Genomic DNA, 20,406 nt, shown 5'->3' with positions numbered 1-20,406 from the left:
CCTGAGCCAAAACCAAGAGTTGGCTGCTTAACCAACTGAGCCACCCAGGTGCCCTGACTTCTTATTTTAGAAAACAAAGATATTTAATTTTGAATGCTCTTAGAATGGCAGTAAATTGGGCGTCTGGGTGGCTCAGATGGTTAAGCGTCTGCCTTCGGCTCAGGTCATGATCCCAGCATCCTGGGATCGAGTCCTGCATCAGGCTCCCAGCTCCTTGGGAGCCTGCTTCTCCCTCTGCCTCTCTCTGTCTCTCATGAATAAATAAAATCTTAAAAAAAAAAAAAAAAAAAAGAATGGCAGTAAATTGGGTGCAGTATGCGAAATAAGTGCCTATATTCCAAATGTAATCAATCGCTGGACCTTCTCAGGGGTCATGTGGTCAGTCAGGTGGTAATCAACTTGCTTTAAACAATTTTAAGATGAAGCATATGACTGTAAGGCAATGACTTTGATATTCTTGCTACTTACTAAATTGGCTCTGAAGACGGTTCTCATCCTGGAATGCAAAATCTTTGAATGAGAATAATTTTATTGCCATTATTAGTCATTGTATTTCTGACATGTTTTTCAAGATTCATACTGAAACTGCAGTAAGGTACACTTACAACTAAGGAAACAAATGGAAGATCTATATGAGTGCCATGTAGGCTACCCCTTTTTGATGGCTCCCTCCAACCTTTAACCAAAAAGGCAGATGAATCAAGTTAGTCTGAGTGTGGAGTATAAGCCACGGGGCCTCCTCCCCTCCACGCTCTCCATCTGTCACTGTAGGCCTTCAGTGGCCTCTCTTTGGTGATTTACTATCCAGTGCTGGACTGGGGATCAAGCTAAAACAAAGAGAGAATAAAGATTTTAGGCAACATTTCCTTCTCTGTTCTGCCGGCTCTCAGCTTCCTTCCGAGTCCGTCTTGACTAGTGAGCGATGTGGGCCTTAAAGGTATGGAAAGCTGGTATTACACTGCCATCTACTGTACGTGGGTCAATTCCTGCCTCAGAGACTGGGTCTCCCTTCCAGGGCCTCCAGCTGGGAAGAAGGCAGGAAATTAGAAATAAAAGAAAGAACATTTTTGATGTTCTGCCCATTTAAAAACAAAGAAACAAGTGTGTAAGTGAGGCAGAATAAATTCTAATTCATAATAGTGACCCCAGTAATGTGAAATGTTCTTAGACCCACATAGTCATCTTGCTCCAAAGTACGTTTATACATATAATTGGCATAGTGTAATAAACAGGCCAGTTTAAACCAAAAAAGGGACATTTGTATTTCATCAGCACTTTTGTTTGTAAGTATTTCTGGTATCCTGGGGCTGTGTTGTATCAGGCACCACACCAAGACAATTACCAAGTATATAACTGAATATATATATAACTGAATCTTGGGATGAATGGGGTTGGGCTTTGGGTTCCTGTTTTCTCTAAGAATCCTTGAGTTCTGTTATGCAAATTTGCTCACCCACCCCACCCCCACCCCCATCAATAACCCATCAGTAATTTCCTTCATGGAAAACATTCGTTAAGAGCATATGCTCACTGGACATTTCCTCCAGGTGGCTTCTCACGAGCTATGTCATGATCACCTGACAACGAGCACTGCCTGTGTGGCCCAGAATGATAAGGATGCGCTGTCAGGGCAGGGTGACATTAGGGTGGATAGCAAAGGACGGAATGAACACCAAAGTATTTTGAGCCAGAAGAAAATTCACTGTGATTCATTCATGATGAGGCGAGAAAAAACTTTTTCCAGCCAGGCTCAACAACCTTCCTGGAATAATCAGAGGATCATCCTAAGTGTTTGGACCATAAAAAGTCGAATTTTATCTCCATCCCTTGGGGCTTTCTGATACCCCTTTCAAGCAAGCTGGACTAGGATTCCCGCCGAGGACCAAGATGGCTGATCTTTGGGTCTCTGTGATGTGCACAATGAGGAAGACCATGAGCTGGGACCACTGGAGTCACTGAGAAGTGACCTTCCAGGCATGCCTTGGTGGCTCCGTTGTTAGGTGTCTGCCTTCGGCTCAGGTCATGATCCCAGGGTCCTGGGATCGAGCCCCGCATTGGGCTCCCTGCTCGGTGGGAAGCCTGCTTCTCTCTCTCCCACTCCCCCTGCTTTTGTTCCCTCTCTCACTGTGTCTCTCTGTCAAATAAATAAAATCTTAAAAAAAAAAAAAAAAAAAAGAAGTGACCTTCCAGCTACTTGTCAGGCTCAAGGGGGAAGGTCGCAAGAAAGCAGTCAGGTAGGAGGCAGTGGGACAGAAATTAGATGAACGTGGAAACAGTTCAAGGCAGGGGATAGACAGAAGGCTCTAGAAGGTGTGACTGAGATTCCAGGTGAGTCCATTAGGGCTCCAGCTGCCTCAGATGAGGAATGAAGGTCTCAAAGGATGCCTTTTAAGGCACTACCTTGCAGGTGTCCTTCAACTATCCTGTGGTTGGTCTAACCATAGTCGGAGTTTCCTTTTCAGGGGAGCTGAAGAGCAAATAGTAGCAGAGGAGTACCCTCTGCCTACCCCAGAACATATTTCTTCTAGATCTTTCCCATAGGATCCCAGATAGAGAAATGACTTCAGAAAGCAATTGGACCACACCTTGTATTTTCACAAACGTGACCAACGTCATATAGATAAATGACCTGAAGGGAAAAAAAATCACCTGAGACCCACAGAAGTTTAAGGTTTACATAAGAAATCTAAGTAACAATAATAATAATAATAATAATAATAATAATAATAATAATAATAAATCTGATAACCTGGATCTGCTAGGGCAATCTTCTTTACACCACACACACATTTTTTTTTCACTAAGTAAATTTTTTCTTTTTTCCCCTGCAGGTATGTATTTGACCAATAATGAGACTTTGTAAAGAACTGCCCGAAACCTCCAGCTCTATTCTCTCCCGGTGCATCCGTTTAGAGCTTGAATCTGTAAATTTTCCTAGCACTAAGAGAAGGGAGAGGGAGGTGTTAATTCTCAAAAAGCCTCAAGTAGTGCAGATACGACAAAATGGGTAAGGGGAGATCTTTATCGATTAGAGCCAGAGTGATGACATACGTTGGTGAAGAAATGAGAAATTATGCTTATAGTAGACCAGTGTTTGTATGACAGTCTTTGAGCACTTACTTTATACCATGCACTTGGCCATTGTGTTTTTTAAATTTTATTAAATACATTTTTATTCCAAAAAATATTGTTGTTTATTTTTGTTTGCTTGCTTATTTGTTTTTCCTATAGGATAGTCAATAGGGAAGATGAAAGACATTAGAGAAAACAAAGTACAATTTTGGTCTATCTGTTTTGTTTTTGTTTTTCTGAGGTAAATACCTAGGAATGGAATGGCTTAATCATATGGAAGTATATGTTGACCTTTTCAAGGAAAAGCCAATCTGTCTTCCAAAATGGTTGTACCATTATACTTTCCCATGAGCAATGAAGGAGAGTTCCATTTGCTCCACATCCTACCCAACACTCAGTATGGTCAGTCTTTTTCATTTTAACTATTTTCATCAGCATGTAGAGGTGTCTGAGGGTGTAAAATGGCATTTTCCAAATGACTAATGGTGTTGAGCATCTCTTCATATTTTTGTCACCTGGATACTTCTTTGGTAAAGTGTTTATACAAATCTCTCCTAAAATATTTGACAGAAAACTTTTTTAAAAAAAAGAATTTAAAGTAGATCCATTCTCTAGCCCCATCTTTTTTCTGGGTTGTGAGCTGACTCAGACCATAGTCTGGACAATGGGGATATAGGGTTGCTCCACCAAAAGCTGAGTGTTTCCTTTCTGTTATTTCTGGAGGACGGCTCTGACTGCTTCTCATAGAAATTCTACATTGGACATTATCAGTAGCTGGAGATGAACCTGAGTCAAAGATATTTAGAAGAAGACTTCCTGGAAGTGAGATTCCAAGACTGGGTATGAATAGTCACTTTCAATAGCGTTCAGTCTTTTAAAATTCTATATATAAGTGAGATCACACAGTATTTGTCTTTTTTTTTTTAAAGATTTTATTTATTTATTTGAGAGAGAGAGAGCACAAGAGGGGGGGAGCGGGAGAGGGAGAAGCAGACTCCCCGCTGAGCAGGGAGCCCGACGTGGGACTCGATCCCGGGACTCCAGGATCATGACCGGAGCCGAAGGCAGTCGCTTAACCAACTGAGCCACCCAGGCGCCCCTCTTTTTTTTTTTTTTTAAGATTTCATTTATTTGTTTATTCAGAGAGAGAGCTTGCCAATGGGGGGAGGGGCAGATGGAGAGGGAGAGAGAGAATCTCTAGCAGACTCTGCACTGAGCGTGGAGTCCAATGCGGTGCTCAAACTCAAGCCCTGAGCTCATGATCTGAGCTAAAATCAAGTGTTAGACACTTAACGAGCTGAGCCACCCAGGTGCCCCAGTATTTGTCTTTCTTTAAGACCCCAAGAATTCTGAGGCACCATGTTGCATCTAAACATTCGGTACAGAGACAAGGCACATCTAGAACTTCTTACAACTTTAACACCAAACACAGGGAACATGCTTAGCTGGGCTTCCTCAAGGTAGGGGACCATTACACATTCAATCCTGGCCTCTATTTACTACTGTCTTCTGTGAAATGGATAAGAAAATAATAGGCCCTAATCCATTCTGAGATCACATCTGACTTCTTCTTACCAGCTGTGACTCTTGGGCAAAAACCTTGCCATCTCAAAACCTCACACCTCTGCATGGTGTTCTGAGCTACATGTGAGGGAATATACACTGGAAGAGTAGGTGTGAAGCTATATGCAAAGTGCTATGTGGAAGGCAGTGGTTATTCTTCAACACATCTCATTTTATTGTTTTGGACTGTGCCCCAGCTTGGCCTGATAGTTCGTACCATCTATTTTAGTGGTTAAGGAATGTGCTTCTGGAGCCAGAGTTTGAAGGTTGAATTCCAGCTCTGCTATACACTATTAGCAGAACTTCGGCAAATAACATAAACACTATGTTCTCTAGTTTCCTCATCCTTAATATGAGGGACAATAATGGTATGTTTTCAAGGATTAGTGTATGAAATGAGTAAATACAGATGAAGGGCATTAAAGTATGCAACAGACTGGTGGATGCCAGAGGTGGGGGAGATGGGCAAGTGGGTGAAGGTGGCCAAAGGCACAAACTTCTAATTATAAGAGAAATCAGTTCTGGGGATATAATGCACAGCATGATTATAGTTAACAGGACTCTATCATATATTTGAAAGTTGCTTAGAGTAGATCTTAAAAGTCCTCATCAGGAGAAAAAAATTGTGACCATATGAGGTGGTGGAAGTTAACTAAACTTAGTAATCATTTCACAGTATATACATACGTCAAACCATTATGTTGTACACTTTAAACAAATATGATATTATATGTCAGTTATATCTCAGTATAACTGAGGGGGATTCCTTGGGGTCTTGAATGTATTCACGATGGTGACAGAAGATTTGTTCATAACCTAGATAAATGCTGTAGGAGAATAAGGAGAATGGGGTGGTGGTGTGAGGCACAGGGGGTGCAAGGCAGAGGCTTTCTGTGAATTCAGGGCTCCAGGAGGGGTGACTGGTGGGCACTGGACTATACTGATGGCCACAGCTTCCTGGGAGGGAAGGAAGCATGACATTCACTCGGTTACGTCGTGATTCACACTAAATACAGTACTAAACACATTAACATGATTTGCCAGAAAATCAATTCCATGAAATCACTCAGGAAAAAACATACGGCATAAAAGGGCAAACTATGCACAGAAAAACGAACCCCATTATTCCCAGATCCCATGCCATATTCTTCTCCACTTCAGATCCACTGACTTCTCTTATTTATGCTCCCATCGGCTCCAGTGTGGTCTCTGCTTATGATTCCACCCAACCGACTGTCATGAGGTCAGCAAAGGCATCTAGTTTTCTGACACGCCAGGCAGTTTCAATCCACATCTTCCAGGAATCCACTGATGGTCTTCGAAGCACATTTATGTCGTTAAATATACTCATCAGCATCCTCTCTTATTATCCACGTACTGTGTGGCCATGAGTCCACTGTCTCCTTGTGGCTCTTCCCTCCCCTCCCTTCAATGGTTGGAGAGCCTCAGAATCAAGTTTATGTCTGTTTCTCACACTACACGGTCCCCGCATGAACACCTCTGTCTCTGGCATTCCCTGCTAGATATGGACCTCAGCCATGGCATTTCTTGTCAAACGCAAGATCACCTCTCCCCTGACACTGGACATTTGTGCCTCCATGTCTACCAGTCACCTGTCAAGGGGTCCCCAGCTTTTATGTGTACTTCCTGACCTTCTCCATTGCAGCATCAGGTGAGAGAATTCACTTCCTTCCCTTCTTCATCATAACACTAAGTCTGAGGATTGTTTTTAGATTCCTATCCCTCCAACAACCAAAGATGAAGACATCAGGAACTGTATTTATTACGTCCTATATTCTAAGGGTAACATGAAAGTTGTCTTAGAGAAAGTCAGTGTTATTTCCGATGTTAATGTAGTACGATGGGTAAATGCATTCTGCTGTCCAATTTTCAATCAAGTTGCACAATTAGACTTGGTGTTACTCTTTAAAAACACTTTGCTTAGTAAATGTTCAATAAAGAAGAAAAATGATAAACTCATTAAATATTAAAAATATATTTTATTGGGTGCCTGGGTGGCTCAGTTGGTTAAGCGACTGCCTTCGGCTCAGGTCATGATCCTGGAGTCCCTGGATCGAGTCCCGCATCGGGCTCCCTGCTCGGCAGGGAGTCTGCTTCTTCCTCTGACCCTAACCCCTCTCATGTGCTCACTCTCTCTCATTCTCTCTCTCTCAAATAAATAAATAAAATCTTAAAATATATATATTTTATTATATTCTGCAATATAAAGGTGCACATATTACATGAAAAAATCCAAATCTTATAGACATTTACATAAATAAATATTTAAATAGATAAATAGACATGAGCACGGTCAACTATAAGCGACGACTGCTTGCGGAGTTGACATGTCGCTTAATACTTCTGAAAACCTTTAACAAATGCATTCTGTTGATGTCACCATAACAGCAGAAATGAGAGTCTTTGACACAGCAGAACGAGGGAAAGTATGATTATTAGTCAATGAAAATCATTTTATGTTGAAATGGGTCTCATTTCTTGCTCCTTAATCTTTCTTGCAAGATCGTTGATGAAAACAAGGAGCTCGTGATTTCTGCTCTGACAATCTCCCAGGCACAAGGGCTGTATTGCTTCTCTTGCAGATAGAGGGAGATTCTTTGGAAGTAGTTCCTCAGGATGGAGTCCACCTTCATGAGGGGAGTCTCTGCCCCCTCCGCCTTCTGCATGGGACAGGCGTCCAGGTCGGTGAGCTGCTCAGAAAGTCCGGAGCAGAACTCCTCTAGGAGGGTCTCATTCCAAGCAGCAGATGAGGCCTCTGTGCAGAAGAGGTGGAAGATCTTCTGGTTCATCACATGGACGACAGAGAGGGCTTGAGCCTTCTGCAACAGCTTGCCATCGAGCACCGCCTTGGGGAAGGCAAAGGCACTTGTGTACTTGTCACAAGAGCTAGCAGACATTCTCCTCATTTGTCCCAGGAGCGTCAAGGCCCTCCAGGCGAACAGGCCATGGCTCTGAGGCAGCTCACATCCCAGGGAGCAGAGGGAGCTGCAGCTGAGCACCACCAGGGCCACCAAGAAGGAAAAGGGCAGGGCCATTGGGGATCCTGCAGATGCTGCTGGCCTGGCTGGGGTGGGCAAGTCTGGGAACCGTGGCTCTAGGTTCTCTGAACATCTTCCCTTGTGTGTGTGGCTTAAGTAGGGGACATGGGAGTTTTCAATTTCTGAACGTTTCCCTTATGTTCCACTTCTCTTTTTGCTTTCCCTTCTGTACTTTCTCCTTGGGTTTAGAGCATGGGTTTCTCAACCATATATTATTTTATTCATTATTGTCTCTTGCCTCCAGTCTTTTTGGATGTTTTTTAATTGAACCTTCCAAGAAAACTTAATAGCATGGATACACAGTATATATAGTTACATATTGTATTTATATCTGTGCTTTATAGGTAAAAAAGAAAGTGTGAAGTTTATTCAATTCAGGGTTACGAATGACTAAATATTTTAAGCTAAAAGTTAAATTTTAAAGCTATTGATGCTTAAGTATATAAGTAAATTTGATGAGTGACTTATAATTTATTTATATATATAAATTGTAATATATAAAGGACATATGCAAATTAACAATTTCTAAAAAGATATAATGATTTTGGTGTACTTAAACATTTCAAATCCGGGCGCCTGGGTGGCTCAGTCATTAAGCATCCGCCTTCAGCTCAGGTCATGGTCCCAGGGTCCTGGGATCGAGCCCCGCATCCGGCTCCCTACTCCGCGGGAAGCCTGCTTCTCCCTCTCCCAACCCCCCTGCTTGTGTTCCCTCTCTCGCTGTCTCTCTCTCTCTTTCAAATAAATAAAATCTTTAAAAAAAACCCATTTAAAACCATTCCAAATTATTAAAAGCAAGTGAAAAATTAAATTATTTCTAACATCTGGTTTTAGTGTACTGAATTTTAATGTTGCCTCATATGACAAAATCATTTTTAACTTCACCTGCTACTAGATACTCTTGAAGGTATTGTCAAAATATGTTTTCTGTTTAGCACTAGATAATTACTGATGTGTTGAATAAGTGTTGTACAACTAAATCATAAAATATAATCTATTTGTATTTTATTGCCAAAGCCTGCAAGAAGTCTTTTCTGCTTACAGAACTCATATTTTCCCTTCTTGGGGAGGCTCAGACAAGCAACATCCACAAGACATCCGATGGCAGCTCACAAGTAAGCACAGATCCCCTCTCCAGGTCAGACTTTGAGATCCAGGAAATGATGGAGAGAAACTCCTTCAATCCTAAATTATTCCTGTTATTCCTAGGTTTGTCACACTGATCTTGCAGACAGTTTGGGTATCTTCCAAGAACTCTGTGTCATTGATTCTGTGTAAAACCCAAGAAAACCCAATGAGAGACAATAAATGCTAAGGTTTTGTTAGACCGCTCCAAGGTCAAGCTTTGGAGAGCCACAGACCATTGCAATATTTCAGATTGGTTCTCAACCATAAGAAGCAATTGTAACTCTTGGGAGCAAGTGTAACAACTATTCCATCTGGTGGGGGAATATTGATAATGGGAGAGACAATGTAGATACAGAACCAGGGACTATGAGAAAAATCTTGATATCTTTTACTCAATTTTGCTCTGAAGCTAACTACTCTTTAAGAAAAGTATGTTTTTTCAAAAATATACAAAAGCTATGGAAATTGGCTTATTACACTATTGGAGTCAGTTCCTTCCAAGAATGAGCCTTTTTTGCTCTGAAAAAACATCTCCTGCCAGGAGAAAGGCTTCTGCATAGAACAGAAATGTCTCCAGACTTGCTCACTGTCTCTGTCCATCTTAGCCAGTAGGGGGCACTCTTCCTTCATAAATATTTTAACAGGCCACAGAGTAAACTGATCCAGCTTTTTATTTCCTTTTTGCTAAAGCGGCTGTTACATCTCTGCAGCGAGGACATTCCCTCAGGTCCAAAAATAGTCACCAGGAGAAAAAGAAGAGAACAAGGCCTCTCCTAGGAGAGTTTCCAAAAACCTAGAACTTTCACACAACTCTTGGTTTCAGTTAGCGGCTTTGTACTTGGAAGTAAAATTGCCAGCCAGAAACCACAAGGGTAAAGGAAGCAGCTGTGTGAATGGGCAGGAGAGCCTCCTGAAGAGTAATGAGGAGGGCAGAGCTCACTGGGGGTTTCTACATGGGCAGAGGGAAACATTGTAATATGGGAGTGAATGGATGGGATTGGGGGAAGGAGGATAGAAGGGGGAAATGTGCTAGGAATCAGAATATATAGTGTATATAAAGCATGTACAATATACATATACATATTATACTATTGTGTATATAATCAATGAGCCACGTGTTCCCAATTCTGTTTTAGACCATCAGCAGTTGTCAATCAGTAACAGAGAGGCGGCTAGGAGAAGTCCACTATTCTCTTCTAGATCTCTATGAATAAATAAGAAAAGAGTCACCATCTGTTAAAGCTTCATTCAGTGGGAAATATGCTGCCAAGTGCTTCTAAGTGTTCTAGATTATTTACTACTCACAACTCAAGGAACATTTCCAGCCTCCTTTATATGTGGAGAAACTGAGGTCCAAAGAGATTAAGCGAATTATTCCGGATCAAACATCTAAATTCCTTAGCAAAATCTAGACGCAGTACATAATCCTGTATCACATGTCATAAATATTCCTTACAATTCTTATTTTGTAGTTCTCATATATTTTAATCCCAAATTTATACATTTTCTTGCTCTCTGTCTTGTTTGCTGGTGCTCTGGCTTTTTATTGGTTTTCACCTAATTTGTCCCTTCAGATATTGGAAAAGAGAAAGTTTCTGATTCACTTTCATTTTTTCATCTTATGAGGGAAGTGTCCCTGGCCATTATATTCATTGCAAACTCATTATTTATTAATGCCTAAGAATTTATCATTTTTCTGAAGTCATTGCCCTACCTAAAGATCAAATCTTTATTTAGTCAGGAAGAAAGGAAGCAGTAAAGTCTGGGCATATCAATCTCTATGTAAAAATAAGCTGTATTTCATAATAACAGAAAATGCAATGTAACAAAGAGGAAAATTAGGTAACCAGATTGGTAAAACACATCATGCCCAAAATGGTTGTGTTATCATTGACAGCTAGGCTTAGGATAAAGGATGTATCTGATGTTCAAATGATGGGATTAACCATCCAGAAATGATTCCAGGGCGCCTGGGTGGCTCAGTCGTTAAGCATCTGCCTTCGGCTCAGGTCATGATCCCTGGGTCCTGGGATTGAGCCCCGCGTCAGGCTCCCTGCTCAGTGGGAAGTCTGCTTCTCCCTCTCCCACTCCCCCTGCTTGTGTTCCCTCTCTCGCTGTGTCTCTCTCTGTCAAATAAATAAATAAAATCTGTGTCTCTCTCTGTCAAATAAATAAAATCTTAAAAAAAAAAAAAAAAAAGAAATGATTCCACAATGATTACCTGCTAATCCAGGCAGAGATCAATGTCAACTCTCATATCATATGATAGATGAAAATAAAATCCTGATGAAATACAGATTTGATGTAAGATTGGATTTTAAGAAGGAAAGTAGGGACACCTGGATGGTTCAGTTGGTTAGCATTTGCCTTCAGCTCAGGTCCTGATCCCAGGGTCCTGGGATCGAGTTCCACATCAGGCTCCTTGCTCAGCAGGGAGCCTGCTTCTCCCTCTGCCTGCCCTTCTTGTGCGCTCTCTCTCTCTGACAAATAAATAAATAAAATCTTAAAAAAAATAAAATAAAAAATAAGAAGGAAAGTAGTGCAGTTTCAGTCACGACGTATGAAGAAGGCTTGAACTGTGCTCCTAGCAGAAATAACTAGAAAACTGTCCGTGATGCTGAGACAAAGAACAACATCTCCTTGAGTTTGATAATTAAGATGACTTTCTTCCTCAAGGTACAGTGAAGGAAAAAATGGAAGACACAAATAAAAACCGATAGGAACTTTTAGAGATGGAAAATATCACAAATATAACAAGTGACGTATATTTTTTTTCAGATTTCTTTAGGACAATCATAAATATAGACCAGATTCTGGGTCATAAAAATTTTCTATAGAATTAAAAGGACTGAGATGATACAGTAAGTTGAGATACCTGAAAAATCTCCAAATATTTGGAAATTAAATAACATTTAAATAACTCATGGGGCAAAGAAGAAATCCCAAGGGAAGTATGAAAATACATTGAAATAAATGGAAATGAAAACACAACATATTGGAGGCTCCTGGCTGGCTCAGTCGGTAGGACACGTGACTCTTGATCGCAGGATGGCGAGTTCAAGCTCCATGTTGGGTGTGGAGTTTACTTTAAAAATAAATAAATGAAAAAAAATTTAAAAACCCATAACATTAAAATTTGTGAGATGCAGCTAGGCAGGATTAAAGTATAACTTATGGCTTTAGATGCTCAGGCTAGAGAAGAAGGAAAGTCCAAAGTCAGGATTCTTCACTTTCCCTGTAACAAGCTAGAAATAAAAGAAACTTATAAATAAATAAATAACGTATAAAAGAAATAACTTATAAAAAGAAACTTATAAATAAATAAAAGAAACAAGCTAGAAATAAAAGAAATAAAAGAAAATTAAAAAATAAATAAAAAGAAACAATAAAGAGAATAATGAAAATCAAGGAAATAGAAACTAGAAAAACTCTAAAGAAAATCAAAGAAACCAAGAGCTTCTTATAAATATGTTTTTTCAGTAAATTTATAGAACCATAGCAACGCTGCTCTATGTAAAAAAAAGAGGCGACAACTTACCACACTCTTTCTCCATCTATCAACATGGCCTATTTTTCTTCCTAATCAGATCTTACCGAAGTGACCAATGGCACCTATGTTTTCAGATCCACTGGGACAAGTTAGCCCCATCCTTCTCTAAGATGCCCCTCAAATTTAAACTCTTTGTTTGCTTAGTCAGTACTTTCTTTTTTAGTCAGTACTTTCTGAAGATCATTCTTCTCTTGCCTCCTACCCACACTGGCTACACCATCTCTGTGCCCTTTGCAAGTTCTTCTCTTTTAACTTTAAAAGTTCAACATCTTCATAAACTTTAGGTCATCTCCTCGTTTTACAATCTGCTCATAAGGGAACACATCTATTATCATGCCCTGATTTGCAAATATGCAACAAACAATTGTAAATTAATATCTCCACAATATACTCTGTCGGAGATTCTGGATCCAAGGACGCATCTACTGGCGGAATGTCTGTTTAGAGGTTTCATCTGCTTTAAAGAGTTCATCTGCTCTGTCTCCCCTCTTGACATCCCTCATTCAAGCTGCTAGTGAAAGTCTCGTGTGCTCTACCTCATGTTTTAATATGAAATATAATTGAAATTCCTTAAACATGATTATTGCTGTATGTTTCTTTCTCTTCAAAATGGAAAGCTCAAAGAGAATAAGCTTTACAATTGCTTTATTCACCTCTGTGTCCCCAGAATAACCACATAATCTGGCATAGAGATATGCAGTTTTAAAATAACAAATGAGAAATGAATGAGTGATTTGAATTTATCATCCATTCTTCAATATGGGTCACAAATTCAGCTATCTCTCTTTTTAAGAATTAACAAATCTGAAAAATCTCCTGGGGAAGAATTTCATAAAGAAAACAATTTGACAAAAATAAGATGAATAAATTTTGTTACATTCAAACATATTATGAAGGTAAATATGGTATTATATGAACAAAACTTTTTTTTTTATTTTTAAAAGGGCATCTTGCTGAAAAAATCTATTTTAAAGAGTACATAGTAGATAAAATAGATGAGTGAATGAATGAATGAGAATATGGATACATTAAAGCCCTCAGCATATTAATGATAGTCATTTTGAATTCCTGGTCTGACAATTAACAAATCTCTGCCATAGCTGAGTCCTGTGGCCAGGGTGACCAGTGGGGGGCGCCGTGGCCCCCAGTTCTTTCTACTCCTGACTCTTAAATAGAAGAGGGTAGTTTTCATTTACAGAATGTTCCTGTACACTTCTTATGCCTTTTAATTTTTGTTTGCTTTTCTTTACATTTGCTTTACTTAGATGAGATTGGAAGACATCACCCATTTCAATTATTTTTTCATTTTTTCATCGAAGTTTAATTTGTCCAATACTTGAGATGGTTCTATGTAAACGGAGCCAAAGCTTTCAAATGAGAAAAAAAAAAATGTTTGTGTCACAGTCACAAGTATGCAGCTTTGTTCTCCTTGCTCAGAACACAATTTTACCTCTGCTCCCGGGCTCTGTTTTCGCTCTTTTCATTTCTGCACCTCAGCTCTGCTGCCTTATCCCTGGGCATCTGTCCTCTTCAGAATGGATGTGTTCCCTGTGTTTGACAAGCACCCCCAGGGGTCTTCCCACACCTTGATCATTGGCCGGCATTCATATTAATTGCTCAGGGCACAATGACCGACGAAGAATACTCTCAGATTTTGTGTACAAAAGACAACTTCCGAGGATGGCCACGTGGCTGTACAGGGGCCTCAAGACTCTTTCCACCTTGTTCTACTAATGACTCAGCAGTTCTTCCCCAACCCCCAGGCTGGTTTCCTAATTGTTTTAGGTACACCTGGATGTGTCCGTTCTACTTTCAGCCGCACAGCTGTTTGTCCTTTCTGGACAGCACCTCATCCCCAGGAGCAGTGCAGGTTGCATATTATGCTGTGGGCCCGCGTGCCCACAGCCTCTTGTGTTCCATCTTCGTCCTCCTCACTCCCCCCTTCCCTCCCTTGCTCGCTCGCTCCCTCTTTCTCTATCTGACTGCCAGGAGTCAGCTCATCACAATTCCAGCTTTGAGCAAACCTGCCTTGGAGGGGGCTTGTTTTTGTCCCCTAAACACTCAATGGCCCGAGACCCAAGAGGGTTTCTGTGACCAATTCCTCTTCTTTCCGGCAGCTACTCAAGTGTCATATTTTTCCATGTCTTCCAGAGGACACAAGGTAAACATTATGTACTACATGTGTGTGTCAGGGGCACAGGTGTGGGTGAATTATCCCTCCCCTTTTTCTTAAAATTTTACCTTAAATAGCAACAGCAATTTTATTTTGCTAAATGTTGATTTCTTTTTTTTTAAAGAATTTATTTATTTATTTATTTGACAGAGACAGCGAGAGAGGGAACACAAGCAGGGGGAGTGGGAGAGGGAGAAGCAGGCTTCCCGCTGAGAGGGAGCCCGATATGGGGCTTGATCCCAGGACCCTGGGATCATGACCTGAGCCGAAGGCAGACGCCTAATGACTGAGCCACCCAGGCATCCCTAAATATTGATTTTTATGTGGAGTTCAGTTCATTAGACTGTGGAGTCCTTCTTCTGCTCTCAGTTTTTGAGGCTGCACGGGACTCCATGTGGCTTTCTCGGCTGTGCATGGGCTTCCATTGAGGAATGACCATCCCTGCATTATTGAGTCAGTCTTCTTCTCCTGAGCCCTTTGATTTCTCAAGCTCTGTCTCACAGTGAAAACGTGGGGCAGTGAGGCCACATAGGATGCTAGAGAAAACTAGCCACCTTTGCTTGACTAGTTCAGAGCTTTTAAAATTGTATATGTTTGTTTTAATTTAGTAATTTCTGGACAGGAGTTGTCTTACTCTTCTGAATTCCTTTCCATTTCATCTTGAGGTCAGTACCAAACTAGGGATGTAAAAATGCAAACAGAAAGGGCCTCTGTACCATTAGTTTCCATCACTTCCAATACATCATTTTTTTTCCTTTCTCCAGTCAGCTTTGCTAGAAAGCTGTCATCACATCTGGATGCACTGAGGCAACAGAAACTGAAAGGCAGTCTGACCAGGAAGGGAGTGACAACACTAAGGTGACTCCCAGGTGAGAGAAAAACATCGGGAGCTCTTCTCTTCTGCAGCCTTGCCTCCCACCTGTTGCCCTGTGGTTTCTGCTTGTGAATTCCACCAAGCCTGCTCTCATTATGGGCAGTTCCATCTGCTTCCCCATGTACCGGATGGTTTCAATCCATAGAGCAGCTTACTGACATTCCACACAGTAGTAATCAAAATAATAATAAATTAGCATTGTGAGGAATGACATATGCCATGGTTTAAAAGAAATACATATTAAACAGATTGACATGATTTGCTAATACTTCAAGTCCATGAATCAACCCAGAGACACATACATTGCAAAAAGGGGAACTCTGCAGAAAAAAAATGCCCATAATTTCCAATTCCCATTCTGTTTTCCTGCTGCATTTCAGAAGGCAAATCTCTCACAACTATTTTCTCCGAATACATTATCGCTCCCCCAGTGATGAATTCTGGCAAGCCAGCTTTCACTAACGTTTCAGTCTCCCTATATCCCAGTGTGGTGGGCACTTTCCATCCACATTTTGCAGTGATGCAATTCTTTGAAGCACTTCTCATCTTTGAAATACTCTTACCAATATTCTCCCCTTTCTTACTGTCTTAGGGCCATTCCACCTTTGTTTCCTTTGTGGCTCTTTTCTCCCTTACCATTCGGAGGTTTAAAGAATTGAACTTTTTCATTTAATTTAATTTTATTGAGAAAGAGAGAGAGAGTGCGAGCACAAGTGGGGATGTGGGGGAGTGGTGGGGGAGAGGGAGAAGCAGACTCCTCGATGAGCAGGGAGCCCATCCATCTCGGGACTCCATCCCAGGACCCTGAGATCATGACCTGAGCCTAAGGCAGATGCTTATCCCACTGAGCCACTCAGGTGCCCCTCGAGGAATGAATCTTAAGTTCTTTTCTCATGCTCTACTCTTCCCATGTGACCACTCCTGTTCCTAGGCTTTCAGTTAATGGAGTTGCTTATAAATTGCAGACTCAAATATACATTTTCCAAGAATATTTATACTTGGAAGTCTAGCAGTCAATTGTAGGTGGTATCTACTGCTTCTGTTTTTGCTTCCTGACATGACTTACTGCAGCTTCTGCTGAGAGAATTCCATTTTTCCCCTTCTTCTCATTATACCACTTAACGTAACTGATACTACTTCAGTATGATTATTGCTTTTAGGTTGGTTTCTCCACAAAAATCAGTGGTACAAAGCAGGATTGGATTTGTTATGTCCACCTCTATCCTGACAGCAACATATAAACTGGCTTAGAGAAAGTCTATTTTTAACTTATAGCATAAATAACGTAATAATGAGTGTGTTGTACAATACATTCTCTCATCAGGTTATAATCAGACTTGTTTCTTTTTTAAATAATAAACAAATACAATACTTTTTCTATACAAAATATTTAATAAAGGAAATAATAAATTTAACAAATATAAACGATAAATTTTTTCTCTTAACTACAAAGGGAAAGTAATCCTAATATTGTTCAAAGATAATTTAAATCTTATAAATAGTTAAATAAATAAGTTGTTAAATAGATACATCAATAGAATTAATTGATTAATGGTCATCATTTCAGCATGGTCGTCTGAAAGCAACTTGTTCTTATAGCTGACATGATGTCACTTAATACTCCTGAAAACATTTTGACAAATTGATTCCATCATGTCATGATTATAGCAGAAATGAGAGTCTTTGACATGGCAGAACACATGGAAGTATGATATTATTTGTCAGTGAGAGTCATTACCATGTAAAACCAGGTCTCATTTCTTGCCCCTTAACCTTTCTTGCAAGGTTGTTGAAGAGAAGGGTTTCATCATTTCTGCTCTGACAATCTCCCAGGCACAAGGACTGTATTGCTTCTCTTGCAGATAGAGGGAGATTCTTTGGAAGTAGTTCCTCAGGATGGAGTCCACATTCATGAGGGGAGTCTCTGCCATCCCAGCCTCCTGCATGAGACATGCTTCTAGGTCACTCAGTTGCTCAGAAAGTCCGGAGCAGAATTCCTCTAGGAGGGTCGCATTCCAAGCAGCAGATGAGGCCTCTGTGCAGAAGAGGTGGAAGATCTTCTGGTTCATCACATGGACGACAGAGAGGGCTTGAGCCTCTGCAACTGCTTGCCATCAAGCACCTCCTTGGGGAAGGCAAAGTTATTTCTTTCCCTCAGGCAGGAAAAAGGGGAGATCCTTCTCATTTGTCTCAGGAGCATCAAGGCCCTCCTATGAACAGGCCATGGTTCTGAGGCAGGTCACATCCCAGAGAGCAGCTGAGCACCACCAGGGCCACCAAGAAGGAAAAGGGCAGGGCCATTGGGGATCCTTCAGATGCTGCTGGCCTGGCTGGGGTGGGCAACCTTGGGAACCGTGACTCTAGGTTCTCTGAACATCTTCCCTTGTGCATGCTCTTAAATGAGAACACATTAGTTTCCATTTTCTGAATGTTCCTCTTACTTCCTACTTTTGTTTTTGTTTTTCATTTTCATTCTCCAAATGGGTTTAGAGCAGTGTTTCTCACCCATTTCATTTCATTATTGCCTCCCCTTCTCTTGATCCCAGAGCCATTTTAGATATTTTTTGCTAATTGAATCCCTCATGAAATTTTAATGACAGTTATCCTTTATATCTATTTATGTCCTCTCTATGTATCTGTACTTTATACATAGAAGGAGTGCCAAACTTGACTCTTTTATCCAATGTAGGATTAAAATTGACAAAAATTTTAAGCTAAAAGTAAAATTAAAAGTTATTAACATTTTATTTAATTTTTTAGCTAGGTTTTCAGAGCAAATTTTAATATACATACTTATATAAATAGTAATGTATTAAAATCATATTCAAATTTAAAATTATACCAATACATAATAATAATAATATGACTGCAATGATATACTTAAAAATTTATTAGAAGTGCTCAAAACAATTGAAAATTTACAGTATTTTCCTGACATGTATTTTTAGGTTTTAACTTTTAATTTTGCTTCATATCGGAAAATAATTTTTAATTTCACCAGCTGCTAGATATTCATCCAGATATTCTCAACATTTATTTCTTTTCAGCAATTGACATAATTATTTAATGTGTTTAATAACTTTAGTAGAATTAAATGATCAAATATGAACTACTTGCTTTTAATTCTAAAGCCCAGTTCACACTAAGACTCCAACATAAGCAACATAAACAGACAATCAATGGCGGCTACTAAGTAAGGGAAGGCCACCTCTCACAATACAGCTTTGAGATCAAGCAAATGATGAAGGGAGAGTCCTCTGGCGGGCCATCTATTTGATGTAAATTTTATTGCTCTAAACTTACATACATTTTCTATAATTTCCATGAACTCAATGTCAATACTTCACATAAGATACTCAAGAAAAACCAACAAGATGTGAGCTCTGAAGTAGGTTCTGTCCTTCAGGCATGTGTGAGAGGGGACACTTTTCAGCTGTCTCACAGTAAGAGGATGTCTGTGCACTCTGCGCTATGGATCCAGGTGAGGTGTCCAGCAAGGGATCAGGCAGGGATGCAGCAGAGCGAGGCTCCTGAGCTAGCCAAGAGAGGTGGGCCATGGAGGAGTTTGGCAATTCTCCAGGCAGTGGCAAAGGGGTGCGCGGTCGTCCTTTTTGGCAGCAGGTTCGGGCAAAGGCTAAGCTGCTGCCTCAGGAGCCAGCTTTGTCCTTCTTATATAGTTCACAAAAACTCATCCTTTGGGCTGCCCTTTCTGCTGAGTATGCCAATCTGTGGCTCTTTAGGCAGGGACATTTTTGGCTAGGAGGAAGTCCTGCACCTTGCATGTTCTGGGCTCGGCCCTGAGTCATGGGCTCGCCTTTCCTGCAGAAACTGCTGGCTGACCATAGTCTGCTGAATTGTTTTTGTACAGGGATTTGAGGCTCGGAATGGGAGCGCATTCAGTCATATTTATAGCTTCGGGGTCATGTGTGTGCCTGATGTTGCGGCCGTGAGAGGCTCAGTCAGTATGATGGGTAGGGGACAAGGCTGGACAGCAGTATGATGGGATGATGGTGTGATGGACAATGGGGCAATGTTGAGATAGGATAGTGGGGTGAGTGATGTCAGAACGAGGGGACTGTGGAAAGATGGGGCAATGGGAGGATGGATGATGCAACTATGGGACAATGGGGCAATGGGACTGTCGTTCAATGGGATGATGGAGCTGCAGGATATCAGGTTGATGGGATTGTGGAACGATGGGGCGATGGTAGTTGTGGGAAGATGGGATGATGGGATGTTGGTGCAAAGCAAAGATGGGGCTGTGGGATGCCAGGACAATGGGCATTGGGAGGATGGACGATGGCACAATGGGACAGTGGCATGATGGGGCAGTGGGAGGCTAGGACGATGGTGTGATGGGGGTATGGGGTGATGGGAAGATGCCACTGCAGGATGTCAGCATGATGGGGCTCTGGGATGATGGGGTGAAGGGGCTTTGGGCTGCGGGATGTCAGGATGACGGGCCTTGGAACGATGCGCACAATGGGAGGATGGACGATGGGGCAATGGTAAGATGGGATGGTTGGACGATGGGGCTGCAGGATGTCAGGAAGACAGGATTGTGGAATGATGGGGCTATGGGAGGATGAGGTATTGGGATGATGGGGTGATGGTATGATAGTACAAAAGGACAATGGGATGTTGGGAAGATGGGGCGATGGGAGGATGGGATGGGGGATGATGTGGGGATGTGAGGATGGAGCTGCAGGATGTCAGGACAATGGGACTGTGGAGTGATGGGTGATGGGAGGATGAGGCATTGGAAAGATGGGTGATGGGATGATGGGGCAATGGGGTGATGGGAGGATGGGACCTTGGGTAATGATGCAATGGGGGGATGGGACAATAGGGCTGCAGATGTCAGGACCAGGGGACTGTGGAAAGAATGGGCGATGGGAGGATGGGGGGATGGGACGATGGGGCTGGGGGATTTCAGGATGATGGGACTGTGGAAAGATTGGTCCATGGGATGATGTGAGGATGGGAC

General features: G+C 41.3%; 2 protein-coding genes across 2 annotated transcripts; both read right to left on the bottom strand.

Moving 5' to 3' along the window:
* Positions 1-6,958: 6,958 nt before the first annotated feature.
* LOC117998992 (interferon alpha-1/2-like) lies at positions 6,959-7,937 on the bottom strand. The gene has a single exon (XM_034987895.1). The coding sequence runs from the start codon at positions 7,689-7,691 to the stop codon at positions 7,128-7,130; it is 564 nt and encodes a 187-aa protein (XP_034843786.1). The 5' UTR covers positions 7,692-7,937; the 3' UTR covers positions 6,959-7,127.
* A 9,064-nt stretch (positions 7,938-17,001) lies between these two features.
* LOC117998991 (interferon alpha-4-like) lies at positions 17,002-18,094 on the bottom strand. Its single transcript, XM_034987894.1, is given in 3 exon segments — positions 17,002-17,517; positions 17,520-17,633; positions 17,636-18,094. Coding segments are annotated over 3 exon segments (663 nt in total). The 5' UTR covers positions 17,841-18,094; the 3' UTR covers positions 17,002-17,173.
* Positions 18,095-20,406: the final 2,312 nt, after the last annotated feature.

Source organism: Mirounga leonina, unplaced genomic scaffold, assembly GCF_011800145.1.
Source record: "Mirounga leonina isolate KUSES-001 unplaced genomic scaffold, KU_Mleo_1.0 Mir_447, whole genome shotgun sequence".
Taxonomy (NCBI): Eukaryota; Metazoa; Chordata; class Mammalia; order Carnivora; family Phocidae; genus Mirounga; species Mirounga leonina.
Note: the sequence above shows the minus strand (reverse complement) of the source record. Positions and strands in the feature narration are given on the sequence as shown.

Excerpts from the sequence above, each read along its gene's own strand:
- LOC117998992 (XM_034987895.1), bottom strand. The coding sequence starts at position 7,691 with ATGGCCCTGCCCTTTTCCTTCTTGGTGGCCCTGGTGGTGCTCAGCTGC.